The 27988-nt window shown below is 39.1% G+C and overlaps 1 protein-coding gene across 1 annotated transcript in view; it reads left to right on the forward strand.

The window, feature by feature from the left end:
- GSL8 (glucan synthase-like 8) overlaps nt 1-27988 on the forward strand; it is a 105953-nt gene that overhangs the window by 34149 nt on the left and 43816 nt on the right. Inside the window, exons 8-20 of the mRNA XM_088984436.1 lie at nt 906-1003; nt 1087-1204; nt 1876-2004; nt 3318-3394; nt 3496-3580; nt 18921-19013; nt 19104-19206; nt 19325-19448; nt 19589-19778; nt 19887-19939; nt 23983-24043; nt 24159-24240; nt 25286-25335. Coding sequence (XP_088840562.1) covers nt 906-1003; nt 1087-1204; nt 1876-2004; nt 3318-3394; nt 3496-3580; nt 18921-19013; nt 19104-19206; nt 19325-19448; nt 19589-19778; nt 19887-19939; nt 23983-24043; nt 24159-24240; nt 25286-25335 — 1263 coding nt within the window. The remainder of the gene's footprint in view (nt 1-905; nt 1004-1086; nt 1205-1875; nt 2005-3317; nt 3395-3495; nt 3581-18920; nt 19014-19103; nt 19207-19324; nt 19449-19588; nt 19779-19886; nt 19940-23982; nt 24044-24158; nt 24241-25285; nt 25336-27988) is intronic.

Here is a 27988-nt window from a genome sequence, read left to right on the forward strand (position 1 = left end):
GTGGAAAGTTATTCATTGCGTTCTGCCTCATTCTCTCCATTTCATCATATATGATGTTTGCTGTGGGGTTTCTGTTAAATTTTGGGAGGATACTTGGGTTGGTTCTTGTCCGCTAAAGGAGCTCTGTTTAAGCAACCATATTGTTTTTGATGTGAAAGAGTAAAAATCCTTCCTCCCTAATATGAGGACCAGAATAGGATTATGAAAGTGCCATTAGGATTTAAGAGTCAGGTCTTATCTTCTCATATCCTCATCTAATGGTGAAATATTGATTTGCTGAAAAGGTCTATGAAATCCACAAGTTAATTGGCCTTCCAATCCCTGTTTAAGCGACAAAGTTGAGGATTACAGGCTACTTATTTTTCTTCTTGTATTTAAGTCATGATGTTTAGCTTTTTCCATTTGTTCTCCAGCTTCATTCGAAGTGCCAATGTAAGCTCTTTTAGATGAGTCCCATCTTTGTTGGATTTCTATTGTTTGATGACTTGATCTGTTTCTGATCCGTCACTTTGGGAACATTGGATAACAGCTGAAATCGCTGAAATGAATGATTTGTTGATTTGTCTTTTAGTTAATACATTTTTAAGTAGGTTGTGAGCTCCTTGATGGCTGAAGCTGAAGTTTGGTTGATTACTATAGCCTCAAATGTTTCCCAGTTTAAATGTTTTATCCACCAAAAGACAAGGAAATAATATTGATAAAAAAAAGACAAGGAAATAAGTCATTCATTTGAACCACTTCATCCATTCAGAATTTGTTACTGAGTTTTTTTTTGGTTATTTTTGTTTTTTTGTTTTTTGTGTTGAGGAAATTTAAATCTAAGCATGGTTTTGCATTCTTGGTAATAGTTTTCATACATGATCAACATGTAACAAATTTCATCTTATTTTCATTCTCACAAGCAGAAGATAGATGAGAAAGCTATCACTGGGGTTTTCCTAAAGGTACTGGACAACTACATGAAATGGTGCAAGTACTTGCAGATGCGTGTTGTGTGGAACAGGTGGTTCTTGCATTTTGTTAACTATTTGGGAGCGTTGAATCCTTTGCCACTCCTTGATAAACTAATACTGTAATTTTTTGCAGTTTAGAAGCAATTGACAGAGACAGAAAGATAATGTTTGTTTCATTATATTTTCTCATATGGGGCGAAGCTGCAAATGCTCGTTTTCTCCCTGAATGCATTTGCTATATATTCCACCATGTAAGTATACTATAATTATTTCTGAATGCATGCCTTAGAACATGGTTTATGCTTTTGTTGCATAGTCTTATCTGGAATCTGTGCTGTTTCCAAGTAAACTAATTGTTGCAGTGCATGATGAGTATCACTTATTATGTACTAGTCATAGTTCACTTATAATGTATTAATACTATTACTTGTTAAGCATGGCATCACTGGTTATTGCATAACTGCTTCTAGTCATTGGTTTGAGTATTGTGGCATAACTCAGTGTTTAATGATGTTTTTATGCTATCCAATGTCTTGGAGCGAAATCGTTATTATCTTCATTGGAGCCATACCCTTTTTGTCAGTGACTATAAAAACAATAAGGGAGTGACTTTAATCTAGGGACACACTAACCACAAGTGCAATTTGGGCCCCTCAAGACTTGCCACCTTTTACATATTTGGTGGATCAGGATTTATCATTGGATGCCTTGCACCTTATATTGTTGTTGGTAAATCTACTGAAAATAGGAAAAAAAAACAACAACAGATTCTATGTGTATGAAATGGTGTGGCAAGTGTGAATACAGTTGGGTTCTATTATTCTTATTCTTGTTATTATTATTATTATTTATTATTATTGTTGTTATTGTTATTATTACTTTTCCTGGCATCTTTACATGTATGTTAATATGTAAAATACAGATGGCAAAGGAGCTAGATGCAATATTAGACCATGCTGATGCTAAACAAGCTGCAAGTTGCATGCTAGAAGATGGTTCTGTTTCTTACCTCAATCGGATTATTTCTCCTATCTATGAGGCGATGGCAGCGGTTAGTGTATTCTTTTTATTACTTAATCATGCTTGTTGTGTTGATGAAACAGACTCAATTCTCCTGTTTGTTTGGGTAAAAATACCAATGGCTTTGATGTAGAAGTTGGGAATATAAGCACCTGCAAATTTTACATGGTGAAACTCGTGTACTTGGGTGTTTTTTCAATGCCTTAAAACCTTTGTGCATGCTTTTCTAAGTTAATTATGATATTCCTTTACTATTTACTGTAAAAAATATATTCAGTGAACTTCACAAATCTACAACAACTGGATAAAGTATTCTGTAGCGGATTCTTTACCCAAACAAGGGGTGGGAAGAGAAACTTTGTTCTGGGCACAATTGTAAATCGGGAACTTGGGTGTGGGGAGAGATAAGAGATTTGTCTCTCACTGTCTTTTTACCATTTACACCTTTTACTTATATGCTCTGTACAATCATCTTATGTGTTTTAATAAAATTTTGATGTTATTGATAAAAAAAAAATTGGAGAAGAGTTTGAAGAGGTTTGATCAAATGAAGGATTCATTTTTGTTTAAAAGTTTCAAAAGGTGGGGATGGGTCAAAGGGTTAATTGGCAAACTTTTGTCTCGGGATGTGCTTTGTTTAGAAGTTGTGTAAAGGATTGGGGAATTGTTGTGTTAGGTGTTCTCTGGTTGGAGGGTGTGCTCTGTCTTTGTGGTGTTTAGGGGTTCTCTGTCAGGCGATGCCTTTCACCTGTCCTCTTGTAACTTCTTTTCTCTTTTTAATATTTTTTTATTTTATTGTCAACAAAAAAGCTCTAGAGGAATCAAATGAAAAGCTGCATATTCCTCTACAGTGAATAGAATAGCCTTTAAGTCCGGTCAAATGGTCAAAAATTTGTATTTGATTTTGGTGATCATGTTGTTAGATATCTGGAACCATCTTTTTAACTTCTGTTTGAAAAGCTCGACCTTACCATTTGATAGGAATGGTAAAATTTTATGAAATTGCATTTCATGCCAACCATCCTTGACCTTGATATATGCAGGTGGGTTATTCTGCACATGCTTCTTATACTGTTGTTCTAGAACCTTATTTTTGTATCAACCTTTACTTCTGTACCGATGATGATCATTTACAGAGGTTGCTTGCATAGAATTGTCTAGACTTAACAGTACAGAGCATTGTGAAATTGTGAATGTCTGAAATGTCATAATTGATCTTTGGAAGCCTTATTGTGGGTGTTTGGAGCATCTCTCTCTCTCTCTCTCTCTCTCTCTCTCTCTCTCTCTTTCTGTTTTCTGCCTTGCTTTTTACATTTTCACTTTAGCCTCTGAACTTTTTTACAGGAAGCCGCCAGAAATAACAATGGGAAAGCTGCACATTCAGCATGGAGGAATTATGATGACTTCAATGAATATTTCTGGTTCATCTTTCTTTGCTTTTACTATATTATATTTATACTTTGGTACTTGCATGGATGATTTTGTAGAATGTTGTTATTGTCTAATTTATATGCATCTTTAGGTCACCAACATGCTTTGACTTGGGTTGGCCATTAAGGAAGGAGAGTAAATATTTGTCAAAGCCTAAGCTTAAGAAATGGAGAACGGTTGGTTCAAAAGCAACCCCTAACTTTGTTTTCTTTTTATTTACTTGGCATACTAGAAAAAAAGTGATAACTTGAGTCAATCCTGATTCTCTGCAAAATTTACTTTAAGATTTAGTATTGTATCATATATTTTATGTTTTTTGTTCTTTTTGGTAGATTTCTCATTATATGTGGCAACTGATGAATTGTTTGATGGAAGTTATAAAATTATATTTTTACCTTCTAAGGGCTGAATAAAGAATTCTTCTTTTCTATTTTTTGATAAATGAATGTAGAAATTTTGTTACCAATGATATTAAAAACAGAAAAGTACAAACACGCTAAGCATTCCAAGCAGAGGCACGAGTGCATCCTCATATACAAAAGATTTACAACTGTGCCCAATACAATCAATCCCTATTCACCCCCCGCTTGGAAAGCAAGTCTACTAACCCATTTGCCAATCTTCTTTCTCATTGAATCCTCACAATCATATTAGATGTTAACCACTTAAATATCTTTATTTCCTCTCTGAAGGTTCAGATACCGAGTTTGGGTCCTTTAACCAGCTGACTACCATCTTAGAGTCTCCTTCAAAAATCAATCTATCAAATTTCCGATCTCTTGCTAACTTCACCCCTAGTAGAACTGCCTGAAATTCTGCTCTGATGGAGACTCCTACTCCTGCTGGCCCCGAGAATAAAGCAGAAGTGTTTCCTTAGTTATTTCTGAAGCCAATAGCTATGGTAGAAGTCTACTGACCCATTTGCCAATCTTCTTTCCCACTGAATCCTCACAACCATATTAGACGTTAACTGCTTAAATCTCTTTATTTCCTCTCTGAAGGGCCAGATTACTGAGCTTGGGTCCTTTAACCAGCTGACTACCAGCTTAGAGTCACCTTCAATAATTAATCTATCAAAGTTTCAATCTTTTACTAACTTTAACCCTTGTAGGACTGTCTGAAACTCTGCTCTGGTGGAGTCTCCTACTCCTGCTGGTCCTGAGAATAAAACAAATGAGCTTGCTATTGAACTATGCAGCTCAAGATTTATAAAGATGGCTAAGTTGGAGACACGAGATGATCGAAATGGAGTGGTGTGGATTGACACAAGGAAGGCCGGGAAGTTGGATGAGATGATGAAAGTTTTGAACGCATACCTAGTTGGTAGGTTTGTTGGAATCAATTTAGAGGTGGATAATGTGGAAGACTGGGCAGCCTTCGAATGTGGAAAGGAGATAGTCTTGGGAGCATGAAAGTTGAATGGCGGCTTGTTTTGTTCATGTTCCACATAGGAGGAGATGCTGATTGGGTTTTGGAGTTGGAAGAAAAAAGAGAAGAACCTGTGATCTTAGATTAAGCCAGTGGTTTTCGGTAGTAGGTTTGGTTCAAGGTCAAAGGAGAGTGATTTAGATTGGATTCTGGGAATTGCCCTACATGTGGTGCATTTTCTCTTTTAGAATGATTGGGGAGTACTGTGGTAAGTTCTTGGTTTCTGATGACAAGAGTAGGAGGTAAAGGAGATTTCTACTATTCAAAGTTCGTTTGTTATCTTATTTGCAGGAATAGAATACGAGCTAAGGATCTATGTAGAGGGAGAGGACCAAATATTTTTTAGGGCATAGTGTCAAGAGAAGAGATGATGGTAGGGGAGTGATGAGAGTTGATAGTGTCGGTGCAGTTTGAACAAGAAAAAGAACACAGATTTGGGGTGTTTATTGTCTAATGGTTGACCACACCAAGAAAGGATTATTTATATTAAAGAATGTAAAAGGACACTTCTGTCTTTATAGTACAAAAAGTAATGTACAAGATACAAAGAATAGAAAAGCGATGATACAACAAATAAGTAAAATTACTATTCAGCCCTCACTATCTCTATTTCTACACTCCCCATCAAATTGATGGATGGGCATCATCATCAGTTTGTCCATGAGAAAGGAATGTCGGGCCCTAATCATAGCCTCTGTGAAAATATGTGCAAGTTGAAGATTAGATTGTACATGAGGCAAATCGGGCAATGAAATGCGATCGGTAGTAAGGAGATCTCTTATAAAATGACAATCCACTTCAATGTGCTTCATCCTTTCATGGAAGACAGGATTAGAAGCAACCTTGATTGCACTTAGATTGTCAGCCAATAAAGGAACAGAAGAGGACTTGGAAACATTTAAATCATGTAAAAGTGACTGGAGGAGCCAAATAATCTCATTGTATATTGAGGACATGGCTCTATGCTTCAGTGGGTGACTTGGAAGCAGTCTGTTACATCTTGCATTTCCATGAGATAAGAGAATCACCTAGAAATATGCACCACCTAGTAGTGGATCTTTTGGTGTCTGGACAACCAACCCAATCAGCATCCGCATATGCAGAGAGTTGAAGTGAAGAGGTGGATGGGAAGAACACACCATAGGAAAGTGTACCACGGATTTATTTGATGACACAGTGTAAAGCTATCATGTGAGGTTGGCGTGGAGCAGAAACAAATCGACTCACAATCTGGACTACATATTAGATGTCTGGGTGAGTCATTGTTAGATATATAAGGCTGCCCACAAGCTAACGATACAAGGTGGCATCTTCAAGAAGAGGATCATTATCCTTGCTTAGTTTCAAGGTGACTTCTACGGGAGTATCAACGAATTTTGTATTAGTAAGATGATCAAGACTGACAAGATCAGTGTCTTATTTCTGCTGATTAAGGAAATAACCACTAGAATTGTGGTGAACTTCCAAGCCTAAGAAGTATGTAATTGGTCTCAGATCTTTCTTCTTAAAGGATTGACTAAGAAGGTGCTTGAGCTGATGTGTACCATCCTGCTTATCTCTAGTTATGAGAATATCATTAACATATAAGAGAAATAATGCACTCCCTTGAGAACTCTGAGATGTAAAGAGAGAATAGTCTGAGGATCTCAGTATGAATCCAACATCAATAATCACAGATCTTAACCTCTCAAACCAGGCACAAGGAGGAGGCTTCATGTACAAAACTTCCTTCAAATCCCCATGCTAGAAAGCATTCTTGACATCCATTTGGTGAACAACCCAATTCTTGACTGCAAAAATGGCCAACAAAAGATGAACAATTGCCATCTTGGTTATCGGGTTGTTTCCTCATAGTTTATCCCATATTCTTGCTTGAACCCCTGTGCAACAAGTCTAGCCTTATACCTGTCCAGGTTGCTGTTAGACTTCAACTTCACAGATTACACCCATCTGCTATTAGGAGGAGGCTGAACCAACTCCCAATTGTCATTCTCTATAAGAGCAGCAATTTCAGCATCCATGGCATCCTTCTAGTGAGTGTGTGCTACAGTTAGCTGGTAAGACTTGGGGATATCTGTAGTGGACAAAACAACAGAGAAGGAGCTATGGTTTGAAGGAAAACCATAGCGGTCAGGTGGTCTAGAAACTCTAGTGGAGCGGCACAAAGTAGGAACACGAATGAAAGGAGATGGTGTACTTACAGAGGGAGGAGTGAGTGTCCTACCTTGCTTTGGAGGAGAGGTTGGGAGCATAGGGGATAAAGCTTCTAGTTGCTTCTTGAAATAGAGTTGATGCAACAAATGAGAAGAGGGTAATATTTCTGAGGTACCTACAGGGTCAAAGTGTTGAAGAACAGAAGCTGAAGGAGCAGAATACTTTGTGATATGTTGAAAAAATGAAAGATTTTCAAGAAATATCACATTCTGAGAGATTCTAGTCCATCGAGATTGAGGATCATAACATATGAATCCCTTGTGGTTAGAACTATATCCCAAGAAAGACACATAAAACAGATCGCACAAACAATTTAGTGCGCTCATGAGGAGGAAGATGAACAAAACATATGCAACCAAACACATGAAGCATGGATAAGTTGGGAAGAGTCTTAAACAGAGACTGATGTGGAGATATATTATCAAGAACAGATGATGGAAGGATGTTGATAAGATGTACAATAGTGCTGGACGCCTCTACCCAAAAGGTTGTAAGTGCATGAGAATCAAGAATGTGAGTTCTAACAATACTTAGGATATGGCCATTTTTGTGTTCAACAACCCCATTTTGTTGAAGAGTGCCAGGACAGGACTTCTGAGACTGTATACCATGGTGTTTAAGGTAGGCCTCGAACTCCCCATCAATATACTCTCTCATTGAATTTGAATGGAGGGTACAAATGGTGGTATTAAACTGTGTGGCCACTCTGTCATGAAAAAGTTTAAATATAGCAAATGCATTTGATTTCTTTCGAAGAAAGTATATGATAGGCCCCCAATTAATTTTACATACACCAGGAAGGGGAAAGGTTAGCTAGCGGCTGGGGGGGGATAAGGAGATTTTTTGTGGCATTTATAGCTTGTTAGTTGAGAATAGGAAGAGTATAGGGCATTTAGCATTTATAGCTTGTTAGTTGGTAATAAGAAGAGTGGGGCATTTATAATTCGGCCAGCTGGGCATTTATTATGGAAGGCAGTTATGCTGTAAGATGTGTATAAGAAGGGGCTTTGGGGGATGGAGAAGAGGGACTTTTGCTGAGTACAGAATTATGAGAGTGCTTGGGAGAGCCGGCGGTCTCTCGAAGAACCGACCTACTGTAAGTGATCTTCTTTTCTTCTGAATGAATATCAGTTCCCTGTTGAAGTACTAGTGGTTTGGATTCTGCTGTGAGTCTGTGAACTGCGTGACAAATTTCTGGGACATATCAGTGGTATCAGAGCACGTCTTTCCTCGACCATGGTGATAGGTAAGGAAGTGGCATCGCAGGTGGAGGGTTTCGAAGAACGCTTGACTTCTCTGCATTCTGAAGTGGATGGCTTGCGTGATGAGATAACAGCTGGACTTTCGAAGATCACTTCCCTGGAAGGAGGCGTTCAAGACTTGGTAAGCCGTTTTGATCTGTTGCTGCAGCAACAGTCCTTGTCAGCTCCTTTGTCTACAACTGACAATGTTCCTCCTGTATTCGCATCAAGTTGTGCGGCTGACAAAGGGAAGAGTGCAGCTTTCTCAACATCCCCTTCAATGACAGTCCCGGAACATACTTCTGATTCACTTCCTTGGAAGTTGGAGCTGCCTATTTTTGATGGGGAAAATCCAGACGACTGGCTTTTTCGCGCGTAGCACTATTTTGAGATTAATGGCTTGCTTCTGGCGGAACGTCTGCGGGCGGCAGTGGTCTATTTAGAGGGTGATGCATTGGCGTGGTATTATTGGGAGGATGGTCGGTGACCCTTTCGTAGCTGGACAGAATTCAAGGAACTCCTTGAACGTTTCCGATCAACTCAGGAGGGAAACTTGCAGGAGCAACTTCTATCATTTCGTCAATCCACTACTGTCAAGGAATATCGTTGCCATTTCGAGGTGCTTTCTGCCCCCTTACATGACCTACCGGAATCAGTCCTTGAAGAAGCAGCCTTTGTGAACGGGTTGCACTCAGATATCCAGGCTGAACTCCGATAGATGGAACCCGTTGGGCTGATTAGAAAAATGGTTGCAGCCCAGAAAATTGAGGAAAAGAATCAGGCCTTATGGGCCTATCAATCCAGTTCATATCCTCGTGGGCCCGCAACGTCCCTCTCTGGAACCCACTTTAACTCACGGGTTTTGCAAGTGACTACTTATGCTGTCACTCGACCTACACGAGCCGCAATCCCTCCTCCTTCATCAGTCCCTATTATTAAAGCCCCACCTCCTGCTTTCAAAGAGATGACCGACAAAGAGATGCAACAAAAACACGCGAAGGGTCTATGCTTCTGTTGCGATGAGAAATACAGCATGGGACATCGTTGTGCTCAGAAATCACTTCAGGTTTTATGGGTTCAAGATGACGTGGAGGAAATTGCTTCTGATGCGTCTAATTGGGACTGCACTTCCGGGGACACTGAAATTGCTCCGGCTCCAGAATCAGCCACACTTTGTGTCTCGTCTCTTGTTGGGTTGTGTGCGGAAAATTCCCTTAAGGTGTGTGGATGCATTTTGTCACGTGAGGTGGTCATATTGGTAGACTCGGGTGCATCCCACAACTTTATCTCCGAAACTTTAGTGGAAGAATTGAAATTACTCCGCACCCCTACACACGAATTTGGAGTTCAGATGGGAAATGGTGATGAGGTGAGAACTTCCGGAGTCTGCCGTTAGGTTTGCCTCAACTTACTCGAATTGGATGTCATTGCTGATTTCTTTCCCTTAAAGTTGGGTTCTACGGATGTCATTCTCGGTTTTCCTTGGTTAGCATCCCTCGGGGACTCGGTAATGAATTGGGGTAACATGTCTATGAAGCTCAATTTGGGAGGTGTCCTGGTGAAGTGGCAGAGCGACCCTTCTCTCTGTTCCTCTCAGGTATCTTTGCATGCCATGATGCGTAACTTACAACATGGGGGACAAGGGGTTTTGATAGAATTAAAACAGTTGCAGATAGTGGATCCTTCGCTGAACTTTGTCTTGCCTACAGCCCCACCAATCTCCGCCTTACTAGATGAGTTCAAAGATGTTTTTGACATGCCTACGGGCTTACCCCTACACGGGCTACGGAACATGCTATTGTCTTGTAGGAGGGCACTTCTCTTATCTCTATTCGTCGTTACATATATCCTCAATTCCAGAAAGATGAGATTGAACGTCTCGTCTCTGATATGCTGGCTGCGGGTATTATTCAGCCAAGTACAAGCCCCTACTCGAGCCCGGTCCTTTTAGTCAAGAAGAAAGGCGGAAGTTGGCGTTTTTGTGTGGATTACAGAGCCTTTAACCGTGCTACTGTTTCGGATAAGTTCCCCATTCCGGTCACCGAAGAACTTCTCGATGAGCTCCATGGTGCTTCTATTTTCAGCAAAATTGATCTTAAATCGGGTTACCACCAGATCCGGGTCCGCAATGAGGACATTCCCAAGATTGCATTTCGCACCCACAAGGGCCATTACGAATTCCTTGTCATGCCCTTCGGTCTCACCAATGCGCCCTCGACCTTCCAGTCATTAATGAATATTGTATTCCATGATTTCCTCTGTTGCTTTGTGCTTGTATTTTTTGATGATATTCTGGTTTACAGTGCTTTTGAAGCTGCCCATTTGGATCACCTTTGACAGGACTTCTCTGTGTTGCGCGCCCACCGTCTCTTTGCCAACACAAAGAAATGTATCTTTGCTCAGCCTAGCATTGAGTACTTGGGTCATATTATTAGCGTGGCTGGTGTTTCTGCCGATCCTTCTAAAATCCAGGCCATGGTTGACTGGCCTCAACCATCTTCACTTAAAGCTCTTCGCGGTTTTCTAGGACTTACAGGCTATTATTGTCGTTTTGTGCATAACTATAGTAAAATAGCATGGCCATTGATGCAACTGCTTAAAAAGGATGCTTTCTCATGGAATGTGGAGGCTGAGAATGCATTTCAGGAGTTGAAACGGGTTATGACGACCGTACTGGTGTTAGCCCTTCCAGATTTTTCCCAGCCCTTCTTGATCAAGACAGATGCATTCGGGGTAGGCCTTAGGGCGGTATTAATGCAGAATAATTGGCCTATAGCTTTTTATAGCCACAAGCTTAGCCCGTCGGCACAGTCAAAATCTATCTACGAGAGGGAATTAATGGCCATTGTCTTTGCTATTAAAAAATGGCGCCCTTATCTTCTTGGAAGACACTTTATTGTTCGGACCGACCAACGGAGTCTCAAGTATCTGTTGGAGCAGCGGATTTTCGATGGTCAGCATCATAAGTGGCTTCTTAAGCTTATGATTTATGACTTTGAGATTTAGTTCAAAATGGGTGCCGATAATACCGTGGATGACGCCCTATCCAGAGTTCATGCTAAAATGCACTTAAACTCCAGTACCTATTTTTCTTGATTTTGATGACCTTAAGGAGCAAGTCGATGATGATCCTTTTCTGGCCAACATCAAGCATACCATACAGCAGGATTCGACTGCCTATCCTGCCTATTCTTTAGTTGGAGAACACCTACGTTATCATGGTAAATTGGTTTTGCCGGCTTCTTCCCCATTTATCCCCCTCTTACTTAAGGATTTTCATTTGGGAGTTGTGGGAGGACACACGGGTATCCGCCGGACCTATAGGCGCATAGCAGCTGATATTTACTGGCGGGGGATAAGGCGTTCTGTCCAGGAGTTTGTGCAGGCCTGTGATGTGTGTCAACGCAGTAAATATGAAGCCATGTCCCCTGCTGGCCTTTTACAACCTTTACCCGTACCTGAACAGATCTGGGAGGATATTGCTATGGACTTTATTGAGGCTCTTCCTAAATCAAAGGGGTTTGATACACATATGGTGGTGGACGATCGTCTCTCCAAGTATGCCCATTTTATCCCTCTCAGTCATCCCTTCTCAGCTTTCACGGTTGCTCAGGCCTTCCTGCACAACATAGTCCGTTTACATGGCATTCCTCGCTCGATTGTATCTAATCGTGATAAGGTCTTTATGAGCTTCTTCTAGCGCGAGCTTTTTACCTTGCAAGGTTCAGAATTGCATCGTAGCTCAGCTTACCATCCTTAGACAGATGGACAGTTGGAGGTGGTTAATCGCTGTTTGGAGACTTATTTGAGGTGCTTTGTGGCTGATTCCCCCTCCCGCTGGTCTTCTTGCATATCGTGGGCAGAATATAACTATAATACCTCTTTTCACATTGCTGTTGGCATGACACCTTTCAAGGTGGTTTATGGGCGTGATCCTCCTCCATTAATCCGCAATGAGCTTGGCTCTACGGCTAATGCTGATGTTGAAGCTGTGCTCCTTCAGTGAGATGCTATACTTAGGGAGCTGCGTGCTCATCTACACCAGGCACAACAAAAGATGAAAGGCTCGGCTGATGTGAACTGCCGTGATGTTAATTTTGAGGTTGGCGATTCGGTGTATGTACGAGTGTGACCTTATCGCCAACAGTCTCTAGCTCGCCGAGCCAATGAAAAGCTTGCCCCTCGATTTTATGGACCATTTGCTGTTGTGGAAAGAATTGGTGCTGTCACTTATAAACTTCAACTTCCTCCAGAGGCAAGTATTCACCCTGTTTTTTCATGTCTCACAACTCAAGAAGGCAATTGGCAATCATATCTCTTCTCCCGTGATTCCTTCCACTTTGTCAGCTGATATGGAAATGCTGGTGGAACCTGCAGCCGTTTAGGGGGTGCGTCCATCCATTATGCCTGGAGTTACTGGTTCGGAAGTGCTTATCCATTGGTAGGACCTGCCTGAATTTGAAGATTCATGGGAGCCTTTTGACTTACTTCGCGACCAATTTCCTCATTTCAACCTTGAGGACAAGGTTAGACTTTGGGCGGCGGGTAATGATAGGCCCCCAATTAATTTTACATACACCTGGAAGGGGAAAGGTCAGCTAGCAGCCAAGGGGGGGAAATAATTGAACATGGGGGAATTTATGGCTGGAGGGAATAAGGAGAGTTTTTGTGGCATTTATAGCTTGTTTGTTGAGAATAGGAAGAGTATAGGGCATTTAGCATTTATAGCTTGTTAGTTGGGAATAAGAAGAGGGGCATTTATAATTCGGCCAACTGGGCATTTATTATGGAAGGCAGTTATGCTGTAAGATGTGTATAAGAAGGGGCTTTGGGGGATGGAGAAGAGGGACTTTTGCTGAGTACAAAATTCTGAGAGTGCTTGGGAGAGCCGGCGGTCTCTCGAAGAACCGACCTACTGTAAGTGATCTTCTTTTCTTCTGAATGAATATCAGTTCCCTGTTGAAGTACTAGTGGTTTGGATTCTGCTGTGAGTCTGTGAACTGCATGACAAATTTCTGGGACATATCAGTATATCCATGTATAACGAGTATTATCATCAATAAATGTTAAGAAATATCTGAAACCCATCCTGGAAATTATTGGAGACGACCAAACATCACTGTGCATTAACCAAATTGGTGTAGAAGCATGGATAGAAGAAACACGAAATGGTAAAACATGACTTTTACTTAAGCAACAAGGCATGCAAGTTCTGTCCATATTCTTGAAAACAAAAGAAGATTATGGTAAACATCCAGATGAAATAAGTAAATACAATTTCTTTGCAAAAGGATGGTCTAATCAATGGTGCTATATATTCCAATCGTTATTACAAGATAAGGAAGTAGTAGAAAATAAACAAGAACTAGTTGTTGGAGAGATAAATCACTTCTAATATTCCAGAGCGAATAGCCGTTGTAGTCTACGCCCCTTCCCCTTTACCTCCCCAGTGCGCTTGTCCTGTATCAAATATCCATCAGGTGAGAAGGTGATAGTATGACCGTGTTCAACAAGTTGTTCAGCTGAAATTAAGTTTGTTGTAAGTCTAAGAACAAATAAAGTCTGAGGTAACTTGAAGAGGGAAGAGCAAGATGTAGATAATGTGAGATCGTTACAGCCAACAAGTCAAGTTTTTCACCATTGTTTGTAATAATGTGTTTGCTAGAAGGAAGAGGATAAGATAACTGCCTGCATGTAGCTCCCGCCATATGATTGGAAACACCAGAACATATTATCTAGAGATGACTAGGATATTTGCAGTGTCAGTCTTGGTTTGAGATGTGGAGGATGAAACATCATCTAATCCTTCAACCAAAGTCTGATATATGCCTTGTGATTACTCTTCTTCGCTCCAGATTGATTCCTTTTAGGTGGATGTGTGGGGCATTCTGTAATGATGTGACCAATTTTTTTGTAATAAGTACAAGTATTTATCTTCTTACAATGAGATATCACATGGCTGAATTCCTTGCACTCGTAACATTGCACCGTAGATAAATCCTTCTTTGGTTTAGACTTGTTAGTTGCTAAGAACACATCATCTATTGTATCATTCTTGGCATTCACTGCTGATTGAGTAATCATCCTGGTTTCCTCTCGGAGTAATTCACTCAAAATAGTATCAAGGGATGGTACAGTGTCCCTACATAAGATGTTCGATCTTATTACCTCATACTCAGGTTGGAGATGTATCAAAAAGTGCATTACTTTCCTTCTGCCAAAATGTTCCTTTAGAGTCTTGATACAGCAAGCTGAGGATATTTCACCCTTGTGAATAAGCTCGTACTCTTTCCAAAGATTGATGATCCCCGCATAATATTCCTGAATTTTCCTTTCACCCTGGCTATAGGAAAATATCTCAGTTTCAATCTGATACTGGCCTGAGATGTTGGACTACTGATACACTTTCTCCAAATATTCATACATTTCATTGGCTGCCCGAAGACCCCTCATAGGGATGGCAACATCAGAGGTGACTGAACTCAAAATCCAGGATGCAATCTGCGCATTATTAATATTCCAAGTTTGCTGCCCCTTTGCATCGGTCATTTCAGGCATAGTGGTGGATCCATCGATGTTACCCCACAACCCTTTGCCTTCAACATAAAACTAAAAATGGAACTACCATAAGGCATAGGTTCCATCAAACTTAACAAGAAGAACATCATTTCTTTCAAATGCCAGAGTGAGAGAAACAATGAAGGAAATAGGTTCTAATAGGCTGGAACAATATGAAGAACAGTCTAGGGCGACACCAGATCTAAAATATTAGAGCAAATGGATCAGTAGTTTGAGAGAAAACTTCAAAAAACTGACCCGATGGGCGTCCCAGTCCAGAAAATCCAGATTTCTTGTCTTGAACAGAACAATCCAAGAAGAAAGGATATGATAGTCCGAAATGGTTGAGAAGTAGACCCAACTCGATGCTGAATAAGGATGAATAATGTCTGAGATCAGGACGAACCTGCTCTGATACCATGCCAGTGCAGTTCGAACAAGAGAAAGAACACAGATTTGGGGTGTCTAATGGTCGACCACACCAAGAAAGGACTATTTATATTAAAGAATGTAAAAGGACACTTTTATCCTTATAGTACAAAAAGTAGTGTACAAGATATAAAGAATAGAAAAGTGATGATACAACAACAGTAAATTACTATTCAGCCCTCACTATCCCTATCTCTACAGATAGGGGGTGGAGTCTTAGGCTCTTAGTCCTAGCAATTTATGGGAAGTGAATCATCGCTTGAAGGTTAAAGATGACAGGAAGGAAAGGTCAAGGGGTAGAGAGGTACTTTTTAGAGACTGAGGTATTAAGAGACATGCAGATGAAGATGGCAAGGAAGGTTCAAATGGTTGTGTTTTGGAAGATGGGAGATTAAAAGAGGCTTTCAATGGGTCGCAATTTGATATCAAGTGAAAAAGGCATTGGGAATGCTATCCACTCGTCATTAAAAAAAAAGGTATTAAAGAATGATGGTTGTCTTAAAAAATTAAAGGTCATTATAGTGAGAGGCTTCGGGTCTAAGCCTTCAGTCCTGAGTAGAAGAAGAAAAGGCATTTTGAAAAGTCAAAAAGGAGAGGCTGAAGGTTGGGTTTGGTGGTGGAGAGATATGATAGAAATGGAAAGAAGAGCCTGGTTTTGAAGTTTGTAGTAGATTGAGATGGCCCTGAGAAGCTTCAAAGCTCTGATTCTGTGAGTATGATCTAGGTAAGTAACACAGTGAGAGTTGTGAGAAGGAAAGGGTAGAGTCTGATTGGTATGAAGGTAAAGTTATTTATTTTAGGTCCTTCTTGGTTGAGATTGAAAAGGAAATGGTACAGGAGGGGTACTCAGCTTTGGATGATCAGGTTGTTGTAAGGTTAGAGGGGAGGAGGAGAAGGAGACAGGTTTGGGAGACAGAGTGGAGGAAGTGGTAAGGGGGGATGGGGGCACCGAAAAGGGAATGGGAGGTGGGGAGACAAAATCTTGGAAGTTGTTGTCTGTTCAAAGGAAGTGGGCAAGGAGGGTGAAAATGGCTCATCAGAAGTTTGCACGGAGTTCCTGAAATTCAAAGTGCCAGCTGGTAGGCTCAGAGTGGACCTGGGCAGGAAAAGAAAAAGTGCTATTAAGGAAGGAGATGATGGTGGTTCAGAGTCAGTGAAGAAAGCCCGAGATGCAAGTCTCATCTAATCCATCTTACTAATTTTTTCAAGGTTGAAAGAAGGTTTGGTTGGGGTTGGTCCAACTAATAAATACAAGAGAGTTTATAAGAAGGGTAAAATCATCAAGGTTTCGAAGAGGGAGATTGCCGAAGGGCGGGGCATTGAATCTCAAGCTTCAGTTGGGATGGAGCTGAAGCTGTTGACTTTACCTGAAGATGGGCTAGAGTTGCGATTAGGGCCATAGAAAAGGAAAAGGAGGGTGGTTGTGATCTGGAGAATGTTCATGTTGAGGAAGGTTCAACTAACAAGGAGGAAATGGGAGGAAAGACCGAAAGTAGGAGATTGAGGGGTTGGCTGACAGGAATATCAAGGTTGGCAAGATCTTAGGTCTGTTTTTCTGGGGAGGAGAGGAGTTTGCTATAGTTGTGACTGTTTTTCCTGCTTTGTGGCCTTGATGATTTGTGTTGTTTTGCTTCTGTTGATTGGGTGTTACTTTGACAGCTTGGTGTTGATTATAATCAGCTTGTTCCATCTTATTTTTTAATAAATTTCTTTTACTTTACTATAAAAAAATAGAACTTATTCTTGCTTCCTCTTCATTTTTCTCGTCTTTATTTGCTTATTGATACTTGTGTCTGAAGCCTCTTGTTATGTGTTGGAATTTTCTGCTTCACAAACATATGGTATCTTAGCCACAAGAGAAAATGTCTTATCAAATTCAACTCCAGAAGTTTGAGTAAACCCCTTAGCCAAGGTTCGAAGTATCAATATGATATACCTTGTATTAGGTGTATCATATAATATCTTTGCCTCTTTGGATTTCCTGTTTATTTCATTTGAATGGATAACAAGCCAGGTGATATCATCACAGCAAATTTGAACTCCATTCAATCATACTTCCAATGAAATAAGTAATAAGAATCTGTTAACTAATCTTGACTGCAATTGGCCCAGTCACAAAATCAAGAACCAGGCTAGCTTTCTGTTATTGATAAAAAAAAAAAAAATCAAGAACCAGGCTGGTTTGAGCATTTAAAAAAGTTCACTCACTGTTCATTTTCAGCATAAAGATCAAGACTTTTATTTCATGAAACTGTTGCATATAATCTTCACCACTTGATGCATCTACAAGTCATTAACTCCTGCATACATATGATCACCAACCTCTTGGAATTTCCCACTAGAGGATCTCATATCATACACCACTCATGAAACTGTTGTATATAATCTTCACCGCTTAATGCATTTACAAGTCATTAACTCCCGCATACATATGATCACCAACCTCTTGGAATTTCCCACTAGAGGATCTGACATCATACACCACTCACCACAGTTGAAGTGATGGTTGAAACCATCACAAATCTCCTAAAAAGTAGTAATTGGCCTGACTAGATTCTCATTTCTCTATACAAAACCAGAAAATAAAGAGAGAAGAAAATGGATTGAAATAGAACAAGGAGAGAGGAGACGAAGAGAAATTGGGCCACTTTATCCTGCACTGATACCATGTAAACTGGTAGAAGTGGCTTCAAGAACATTTAGAGAAAAGGAGAAGAAACTGTGCACATGTGGAAGAGAGGAAAAAAAACCCATGCTGCGGTTTGATTGATATTTCAGGTGCAGTTAGTCTCACCTAGCAGTTGGCGGGCATATATATTACTCCTAACAATTGTCAAATTACAATCATGGCTTTGTTTAGTATAAATTATGGGCTGGAGTGTCCTTAAACAAAGGAAGTCTAAACTACCCTGCCACCCAATAACACATCAAAGGTCTATTAAACAGAACATAACATGACAAATAACTTTTTTAACAAGTGGTTTGCATTCACTATCCATGGGTGGCTCCGCTTTTTGTAATAGTTGGATCTTAAAAGCAGTTGCCTTTTTCCTCTTTCATGGAAAGAATTTTGTCCTGAAAGACCTTTTTACTTGTCCAAAATAGATCTCCTTTCATGGATGCCTTTTATATTTATTAAAGTTAAGAGTATGTAGAACTAGTATTGATTGGGAAAAATTCTAATACAAGATTTAGCATGGGGATGATATCGTCAATTGCGGGTCCCCTACCTAATGGATGGTCTGGATTCACCTGAGGATCCCCTTCATATGGTAGAAGTAGGTGGGGTCATGTAGGAAATGCCCCTACTTGTTTTGATCAGGAAGCTTTTTCTATATTATATATGGGATATGTATATTTTCCAGGCTAGATATCATTGACCAAAACTTGATATTTGAAGCCTGGACCTTGATTGTCCTATGTTTGGATCTAGTGATGGTCCTTGCTGAACAGGTCTGAATGGGAAAACCTAGGCTTGGGCCTTCTGGGTTGGTCTGGTCATTATCAGTTTATCACCTCTGGTGTTTCATGAATTTCATTCTTATTTAATTATTTATCTTACAGACTACATTCATTTGTTATGTTCTTGTAAATTTGCAGACTACAGACTACATTCATTTGTTGTTTTCTTATTGTAAATTTGCAGAGAGGAAAATGTTCTTTTGTCGAGCATCGGACATTTCTTCACTTATATCGAAGTTTCCATCGTTTGTGGATTTTTTTAATCCTGATGTTCCAGGTTTATATCTAAAGAGCTCATGGATTTTTTCCCATTTTTAAACGTTGATGTTTACGTTTGATAATGTTGTTTTGCTTGTGTTGACCTCAGGGTTTGACAATTATAGCTTTCAATCATAGAAATATTAATCTCAACACCTTCAAGACATTGCTTAGCATTGGGCCAACATTCGCTATTCTGAACTTTGTTGAGAGTAAGTTTCTTTTATTTTCTATGTAGCTCTGTTTTATTGAAAGTATTTGTCAGATCTAATATTTATTTCACATCCTCCACTTTGGCCTTTTCTAATCATTTTTTCACTGCATTTGCAGGTTGTTTAGATGTTCTGCTTATGTTTGGGGCATACTCAACAGCAAGGGGCATGGCAATCTCAAGGCTTGTTATTAGGTTTTTTTGGTTTGGAATCAGCTCAGTATTTGTAACATATGTCTACCTGTGAGTAGCTCAGTTTTCAAATATTGTTCCAGATATGTGAAATTGCCTGCATCACTTCAATTTCTTTTTACTTTCCAAGTTCTGACATATTTAGTGAATTCATTTCCTGAATTAGCTTCTGCTTTTGAAATTAAATGCAGGAAGGTTCTGGAGGAGAGAGATAACCCAAACTCAGACTCTTTCTACTTTCGGATTTATATTATTGTGCTTGGTGTTTATGCTGCCGTACGCTTGTTCCTTGCAATAATGCTAAAATTTCCAGCTTGTCATTCAGTGTCAGAATTTTTTGACAAGTGGTCCTTCTTTCAATTTTTTAAGTGGATTTATCAGGTTTGTTCTCCCTGAAAGTCATTTTTGGTCACTGCAATGTGATTTGTCTCAGAAATGTGCTCCTGGTGTTTTCTATGTCTATTGTCACACCGTATGTGTGGTTTTCAGGAGCGATACTATGTTGGACGTGGCCTTTTTGAAAGGACAACTGATTATCTCAGGTTTGTTGCATGTCTTTGAAGTGAATGTTTTATATTTTTTTACTGATCTGCCTGTTTGGGTGTTGTTGCTGCAAAATATTTCATTTCTCTTTCTCTCATCACACTAATACATTGGTCCTGCACTGGGATGTTGTTTTAGTTTTTAAGCTTTTCTATCATTTTCTCCCTTACTGCTCTTTTGATGAGCTGTAACTTTTTTAAAAGTTTTTTTCTCAATATTGTCCATATTACCTTTCTTTTGGTGGTGTTACAAAATGTTTCATTTCTGTATCTCTCGTCTCGCTAGAACATTGGTGCTGAATTAGGATGATGTTTTAGTTTTTAATCTTATAAATCCTTTCCACCTTTTTCTCCTTTCCTGCTCTTTTGGTGATCTGTAACTTTTTTTTTTAGTTTTCTACTCAATAGTGTTAGTATTTCATGTTGGATGATGCATGTAGTCCAAAGGGCCATTGTGCCTGCAAAGTAAAAGGTTCCTACTTAATTGGTGTCTTTCTTTTGGCTAGTTTTACTCTCCCAATTCTAGGGGCATGCATCCATCATCTATGTGTTCCCATTATTGCTGCTGAACTCTGAAGTCTATTGACAGAGGTCGATATACATTCAGCTCATTTCTAAGATTCTGAAGAGTAGAGTTTAAATCTTCCATCACCTTTTCGAAGAAGGAAATAATTTCGGTAAAGCTAATAAACTTGAGTCACATTATTTTGACCTGAATATAATTGCTTCCCAAGTCACATGTTCCCAAATGTCTTTGGCTGTATCTGGGAAGAAGAGGTTGACACTGATTTTCGTGTTCAGGCTGTTCCCAAATGTCATTATCTGAATGTTCTTCTGCACCCACTTGTTATAGCCTGAAGAACCGATTTCTGGTTTAGGTTCAGTAATATACTTCAGTTTGCCTATCCTGGTACATAGTTCTCCCCATTTCTTTGACCGAAGCCACCTGTACTACAAAAAAGTCTGGACTGATAACAAATCTAGGCTTGATATCACCATTCAAAGAAGTCACTCATCAATCAAAGACATATCTTAGGTCTTATCTTCTATGGATATATGGAATTCATACACTATTGTCATTGTTGGAAGGGTTAGAATCCAACTTATGGATGGCCGAACCATGCTAGATGGCTGAGTGAAATTTCAAAAATTTTCTAACCCTTCTGGGTACCGATTTCACAGTGTTTTGAAAAAATGCATTTTTTCGAATTGATCTTGCACTGAACTAGATCAGATTTGAAACCAAATCAAAAGGGGAAATTATACCTGATACGGATACCACAAGCGCAGATCCCAAGGTGGAAGTTCACACCCAAATCAGTCCTAAAACCAGCCTTCATTGAAGATGGTGTAGTGTATAGGTGAAGTTGATTTAGCAACACTATTTTCTCCAAAACTGCTATCCAACTTGCTTGGATCGAATGGGGTGAGTGAGCCTGATCTTCTTCAACATTTTTTTTGCAAAAAATTTAAGAAAATTGATAAGAAGTTAGTTCTTGAAAGCCTAGGTCGAATTAGGGTTTCTTGGTAAACAAGAAAAAGAGGAGAGAACAAGAGAGAGAGGTCTTCTAGTTTGGTTCACCCTCTTCTTCTTTTATCTCTTTATGGAGCACTCTCCTAATCTAATTAGGAAATTATCCAAACCTGATTTGGTTCTGGACTCTATTAAGAGATAAGCCTTATCCTTTTAAGAGGATATGTGCTCCATACCCAAAACCAAACCCAAATTCAATCCAGAGCAATCTTATCAATTTTGTGCCTTAGGCCCATTTACTTTAAAGTCTCATCACCCAAGGTGGTGCATGGCCACTTTAGGCCTGATATTGTATGGCATGGGACCCTACAATGATCTCAAACAAGCCCATATGGGTTTGGCCCAACTTTTGAAAGAGGTTAGGCCAAATTCACTGCTCAGGGCAGTGAACTCCTAGCCTAGTCAGCATTGGTCTAGTTTGGGCCCAACATTTACACTTAAGTGATCCTTGGATTCATCCACCCTATGAAGACCCAAGGATAATGGAACCATGTAAGACAAAGCCCATCAGGTAACCAGCCCTGTAATGGTCTCTTACACTTAACCTCTTGGCCCATAATGATCAAACACTACCTGACAGGGAAGGACCTCTCCCTTGGCTACAAGGTGCAGTGCTACACTCTTTGCTCGAATGGATCACGGGATTAAAACCTTTTGCAAACCTTTTTCATAAAATAGTAGTATATATAACACATAAATACTTTTGCAAAACCAGATTTCAAACACAGGTGAAATCCACTGCCAACAATTTAGTTTTCAATCAGAGAGAGTATTTTGTCTGACGAAGGGGCCGATCCTATCACTATGACCATCCACTCAGGTGAATTCTTAGACTGCCCCAACATACCCAGGTATTTGACCCTTAATGAATCTCACCGGTTGGCATATCAAAGACATCCCAGTCCAATACCTAGTGTAGTACCATAATCAAGTTTGGGGTTATGTGTAACTTTCCAGTTTTGCCCATTTATCTCCAAGGTCCAGGGCATAACTGGAAATTGGTCCGGTTTCAGTGCTTCTAATAAACTCCCATTGGCTGTGCTTGGGGTCTAATCCTAGCAGCTGAGACAAGCTGCTCCAACTCCTTAGCAACACACCAGTTTTAGCCTTGTTAGGATAAACTCTCCAAGTCTATCCAATGGCTAACATTCTAAACTAACACGAGTCTCTTAATTGTCCAGTTTAAGGGGTTATACACAGAAACATACCAATATTAACATGAAACAACAATGTACTTTATTCGTTTACAAATGAATGTTTATGTACATCAAACTGATTGGAGCTAAGGGCATACATTGTCTAACAGTCATATTCCTAACAATGAAAAAAAAGAAACTTCTTTACCACTCTGAATTGACAACAGACCTGAGAATTTTCCTTGAACAGAATGATACCAAGAATCAACACTGAAAAGATGGCTGCACATTTCATTCGAGTCACTTCGATACACTACCAGCGCTTGTCCATTTTTGTAACTGCTCTAACAATCATCACCTTCAATTACTGACCAGTATTGTTAGCATTCTACCTCCAGCCTTTCTCATCAACACTGAAAATCTTCACTAATAACTGATCGTACTGCTCCAAGCCTCCAACTAACATCTCATTCAACTGCTAAACAGTACTGATAGCATCTCCTAGCTGACCTTGTCGACATTGAATAACTTCACCTGTAAAGTTTGTTATCACCAGCAATCATATCCCTCTTTGATCTGTCAAATAGAGGGATCTGTGCCCTGATCACATGCAATCCACAACTACCACAGTTGAACATAGATAAACTACAGCTCCCTGTCCTCTGATCTGATTCCTTACAGGAGAATTAGATTTGGATACATGTGCAACAGGTCTAAGGAAAAAGGAAAGATCAATTGCAGCTCACAAGAGATGCTCTGTTGCCATATTATGTATCTTACAATCAATCTTAATATATTAGCATAATAGCAAAGAAGAAAATAAACTGGAAATGAAAGGAGAAGAGGAATGATAATAAGAGAGGAGAGATAAAGAGAACAATGGGGTTCAATATCAGTTCCCCATCTACTCCCAAGTTATATTTATAATATGCAATTCTCCTACAAGTCTAAGGACAAGATGCCCCTACTTAAGTAACCTATAGAAAGTGGAGAGAATTAACCTACCCACTCTATTATTTAGACATATATATTTCTAAATGTCCTTTTATATAATGACAATGCTTTCCATCAGAGCCTCCACAAAATCATTAGAGTTCTATATCTCCAATTTGTTTTCGATTACCTATATATGAATGCTTTTTTTATGGAATTTCTCATTTTCAACTGTATTGTTGTCTATGTATTATGTTTAATTCCTAATGGTTTATATTTATTTTGCCCATAATGATGGTATGCGTTAGTAAAGAGGTTATTTGCAAGTGGTCCTTTAGCTCAGGTGTCTCGTTATGGTCCATTGGTTTTATGTTATGCAAATGATAAGTTTTTCAACATTTTTAAATGACTATCTTTTTTTTTCTCAATCCAAAATTCAGGTATGTCTCATTCTGGTTGGTGATTTTTGCATGTAAATTCACCTTTGCATACTTTCTCCAGGTAACCTATGATCCCTTGAGTTACATTCTTATTTTATCACCAAGATGTATGAACAAGTGGATGTACTATTCATGGCTAACATGGACTTTGCTATCTTTGTTGTGTCATCTGACAGATTAAACCATTGGTCCAACCTACCAATATTATTGTGGGCCTCAAAACCTTAAACTACTCATGGCATGATCTTGTCTCAAAGAGTAAGCCCCATCCAACCCCACCCACCTAAAAAAAACAGAAAAAAGGAAATGTGCTCATTTTCTGTTGTTTCTATTGTTTGCTTATTGATTTTGGGTGCATACTGCTAACGAGATCCTGCACTTTATTCATATTGAATATTATTATGTTTAAAAAGAAAAAGGCTATCACCATCATCATTTATTATTTCTTTTCTACAATTAACAAAATTCTTATTTCAGTTACAGGAATTAGGATATTTAAAAAAAAATTCTAATAATGTTTACCATTTAGGTAATTAAATGAATACTGTAGCGTTTAATCTAAATTAAATGGAAAACCTAGAGTATCATAAGCGGGAAACAAACGTATGTGTCAAGGTGAAGAAATTCTGCCAAAAGCAGGGAAAACCAAAATACATTAAACAAGTACATTAAATCCACTGAGCATCGACATTTACAAGGTCTTAAATTGGTTGAAATGGGCACCAAAGGCCAAGCAATCCAAATGTTCAAACTGAGGATGTATAATGATTAACGACCAATCAATCATCAAAGAACAAAGCTATTAATGGAACTGATGTCCATTTATCCCATTTTAGAGTCATTGGTATGCTACCCAGATAGGAAAGGACTTGGCTATGGTGTCAGATATAGAATTAACACTAAAAATTGATGTATCCAACACAATACAGCACCTTGGTGCAGGTATCTGGGCATCATACTTGTTGCTCAGAGTATTTGTTTAGAAATACATCAGATATAATTTTTTCTTTTTATCAATTTGCCATTTTTTCTATGGTCATTAATGGTCTATAGTTGATGCAGTATGTACTTGGTAAGGCATGTGATTGTACTGAGTTTAATCCCCTTAATGTTTAGATGGTAATGTAATTTGTCTTCAATTTTGCTAATTAATCACAGTTTTCTCAAACATTTTGCAAACTTTGGAATTACTATGACCTGCATGATATTTGATTTTTGTGTAATTTCACCAGGTCTCTTGATCATAATTCTTAATTTTCTCGTCATCACATTGCTGATTTATGCTTGTGACAATTTTTGGCAGACAATAGTAATGCCTTGACGATTGCTAGCCTATGGGCACCTGTTGTTGCTGTAAGTATTCTTTTTTTTTTTTAATTATTTTTAATTTTAGCTTCATAGTTTATGAGGGAATCTACCAGTGAGATGGTGTGTCTTGGTGAAAGCCATTGTTGAAACTGAGCATCCACCTACACGTCCATCTCCAAAGCATCCACTCCATTCACTTGGTTTCATCTTCTTGCACTGACAATGTACTTCACAACTCTGTATACTGGTCTTATCCATCTACCACAGTTTTCTTTTTTTTTTTGAGAGAAAGGTAACGAATTGAATTAGTCAACTCAAAAAACATATATAATGCACTTAAAAAACATATACAATTGCCCTGCTCAATAAGGCACTGTGGAGGAGCCATCTACTACTAGTCACCTCTAAATCCTAAGTTGATTCCTATTTTGCATATTAGCCAACCATCATCATCACTACACTCATCAATTAACTATGTATATGAAATTTGAGACACAGAAAATCGTCATATTCATGAGATGATAGAAATTTAAATATATTAATTTCTTTTTTTTTTGATAAATGAGTAGAATTTATTAAACCAGCAAATAAGAGTTACATGCAACCCATGGAAGGGCACGAGCTGCGACCTTTCCTTTAAAACTAGTTATAGAATTATAAGTATAAAAGAAATTACACAGAAGCCCAAAATAAAGTAGCCCAAAGAAACCCCCAGTTTTGTAAGTGAATCAGCCATTGTGTTTGCTGATCTGCCTACCCACTGAACTCTGATTGTCATATTCCTTGTTAGCCATTTAACCTTTTTGAGAAGATCTCTAAAACCCTAGATCACAGTGTTCGGGTCCTTCAGCCAAACCACTATCACCTGGGGATCCCCTTCAATAATCAGATGCTCTATGCCTAACTGATTTGCAAGCAGGATTCCTTGTACAGAAGCAAGTAATTCAGCCCTTAAAGAGTCTCCCACACCTGCAGGACATGAGTACAAAGATATAATGCTACTGTCTTTGTTTCTCAGCACTCCTCATATGCCTGAAGGTCCTAGATTTCCTTAGCTACTTCCATCAAAGTTCAGCTTAATAAACTCCTCCCCTGGTGGCACCCATTCAATCACATGTCTGTCCTTCCTGGTAGAAGTATTAGCCACTGCTAATCAGCTTTTCCATAGGTCATCAAAAGAGTATGTTTCGAAGAGCTTTAGAGTTTTCAGCCACGGAATTGCCCGTGTCAGAATACGTTCTTTAACTTCCGAGTTTCAAGTATAATATTGCAGCAGCAACAACAAATATTCAATAAAGCAACTACATTAAAAAATTAACTAATTAATATTATAAGTACATCCATACCAAGGAGGGGTCATCAGAGACAAGGAAGGAAATTTAAGAGCACTCTTCTCAGGACCAGTGGGGAATGGAGACTCCTTAAAGGCAGAACTGTGCACAGCCCTACAAGGCGTACAGATTGCAAGAGAGTTAGGATTGGAAAATTTGGCGATAGATGGGGACTCCAAGGTGGTGGAAAATTTGGAAAAAACCCAGATTCGGTGATTTGGGCTTACAGAAATGAAATGAAGAAATTCAAATGGATAACTCAGCAGATGGATGTAACTATACAATGGGTGGGGAGGGAGGCAAATGCTTTTGCTGATTCTCTAGCTAAACAAGGAGTAACTAGGGATCAGTTGTACTGGGCCCACTTGTAACTTTATGATGTTTCTGTATTAATGAGTGAGGCTGCACCTTGCACCTCATATTGGGATGCTTGTAATGGACTATTTATCATCTGCTTCTAATGAAATCAATTGAATTTTTATCTATAAAAAAAAGTATGTCCATACCAAGCATCCCCTAACGTAAGTTTTCACATAATTTATCTTAAAACGTCCTAAAAAGAAAAAGAAAGATTCGATTGTAAAACAGAAATAGATATAGAAACTATGAGAGTTATAATTATTTGGATATGGAGTCTATAAAGAATGTGGGAGATGTTTCAAAAGAAAGTGGGGTGACATTGAAGCTTGAAAAGGGGTTTGAAGAAGAATGATTGGTGGGAGGTATTTTGTGGGGTTGATAGTCATGGAATATGGGGTGTTTTCAATTGAATTTTGGGCAGTTGTGTCTTTTTTTTGAAGAATAAGATAAAAATTCATTAGAAAAAAGAAAATAGAATACAATAGGAAGGTGATAAGACATCACCCCAGAGGAAACAGACCCAAAGAACCCAACAAAGATCTCAAGAGTCCCATACTAAAACCCAAAAAATCAAAACTGACAAAACTTAAAGCTTTTCTTAAAACAATCTCAAGCGCAAGCTAAGAAAACAAACCAAAAAATCCCCATGAGAGCAAAAGCATCCAAACCCACCCCTAAACAGAAACTTAAACCCTCCTTGCTCCACAACCAAAACCTCAATTTTCCACCACAAACTCATCCTCCCGGATTGAAACATCTTTGCCCCAACGCTTGTCGCCTTTGTGATGAGTTTTTTTGCTCATCTTCTCTTCCCTTTTCCTTCTTTCAAACTCCTCAAAAGCCCTTCTAGCAAACTCCTCAGTCCTCATCACCCCAAAAACAAACCTAGGCTCTTTCCAATTGTGACCTCTCTACCCACCAGATTCTGAAGAGTCCCATGTCCTGTCTTGTTATCAATGCCATCGTTGTTTTTCATTGTCTCGCTCTTACCAGAAGCAGAGTCATCA

The sequence above is a fragment of the Nelumbo lutea genome, chromosome 4, assembly GCF_056320005.1.
Source record: "Nelumbo lutea isolate HS-2025 chromosome 4, American lotus-T2T, whole genome shotgun sequence".
Lineage (NCBI taxonomy): Eukaryota > Viridiplantae > Streptophyta > Magnoliopsida > Proteales > Nelumbonaceae > Nelumbo > Nelumbo lutea.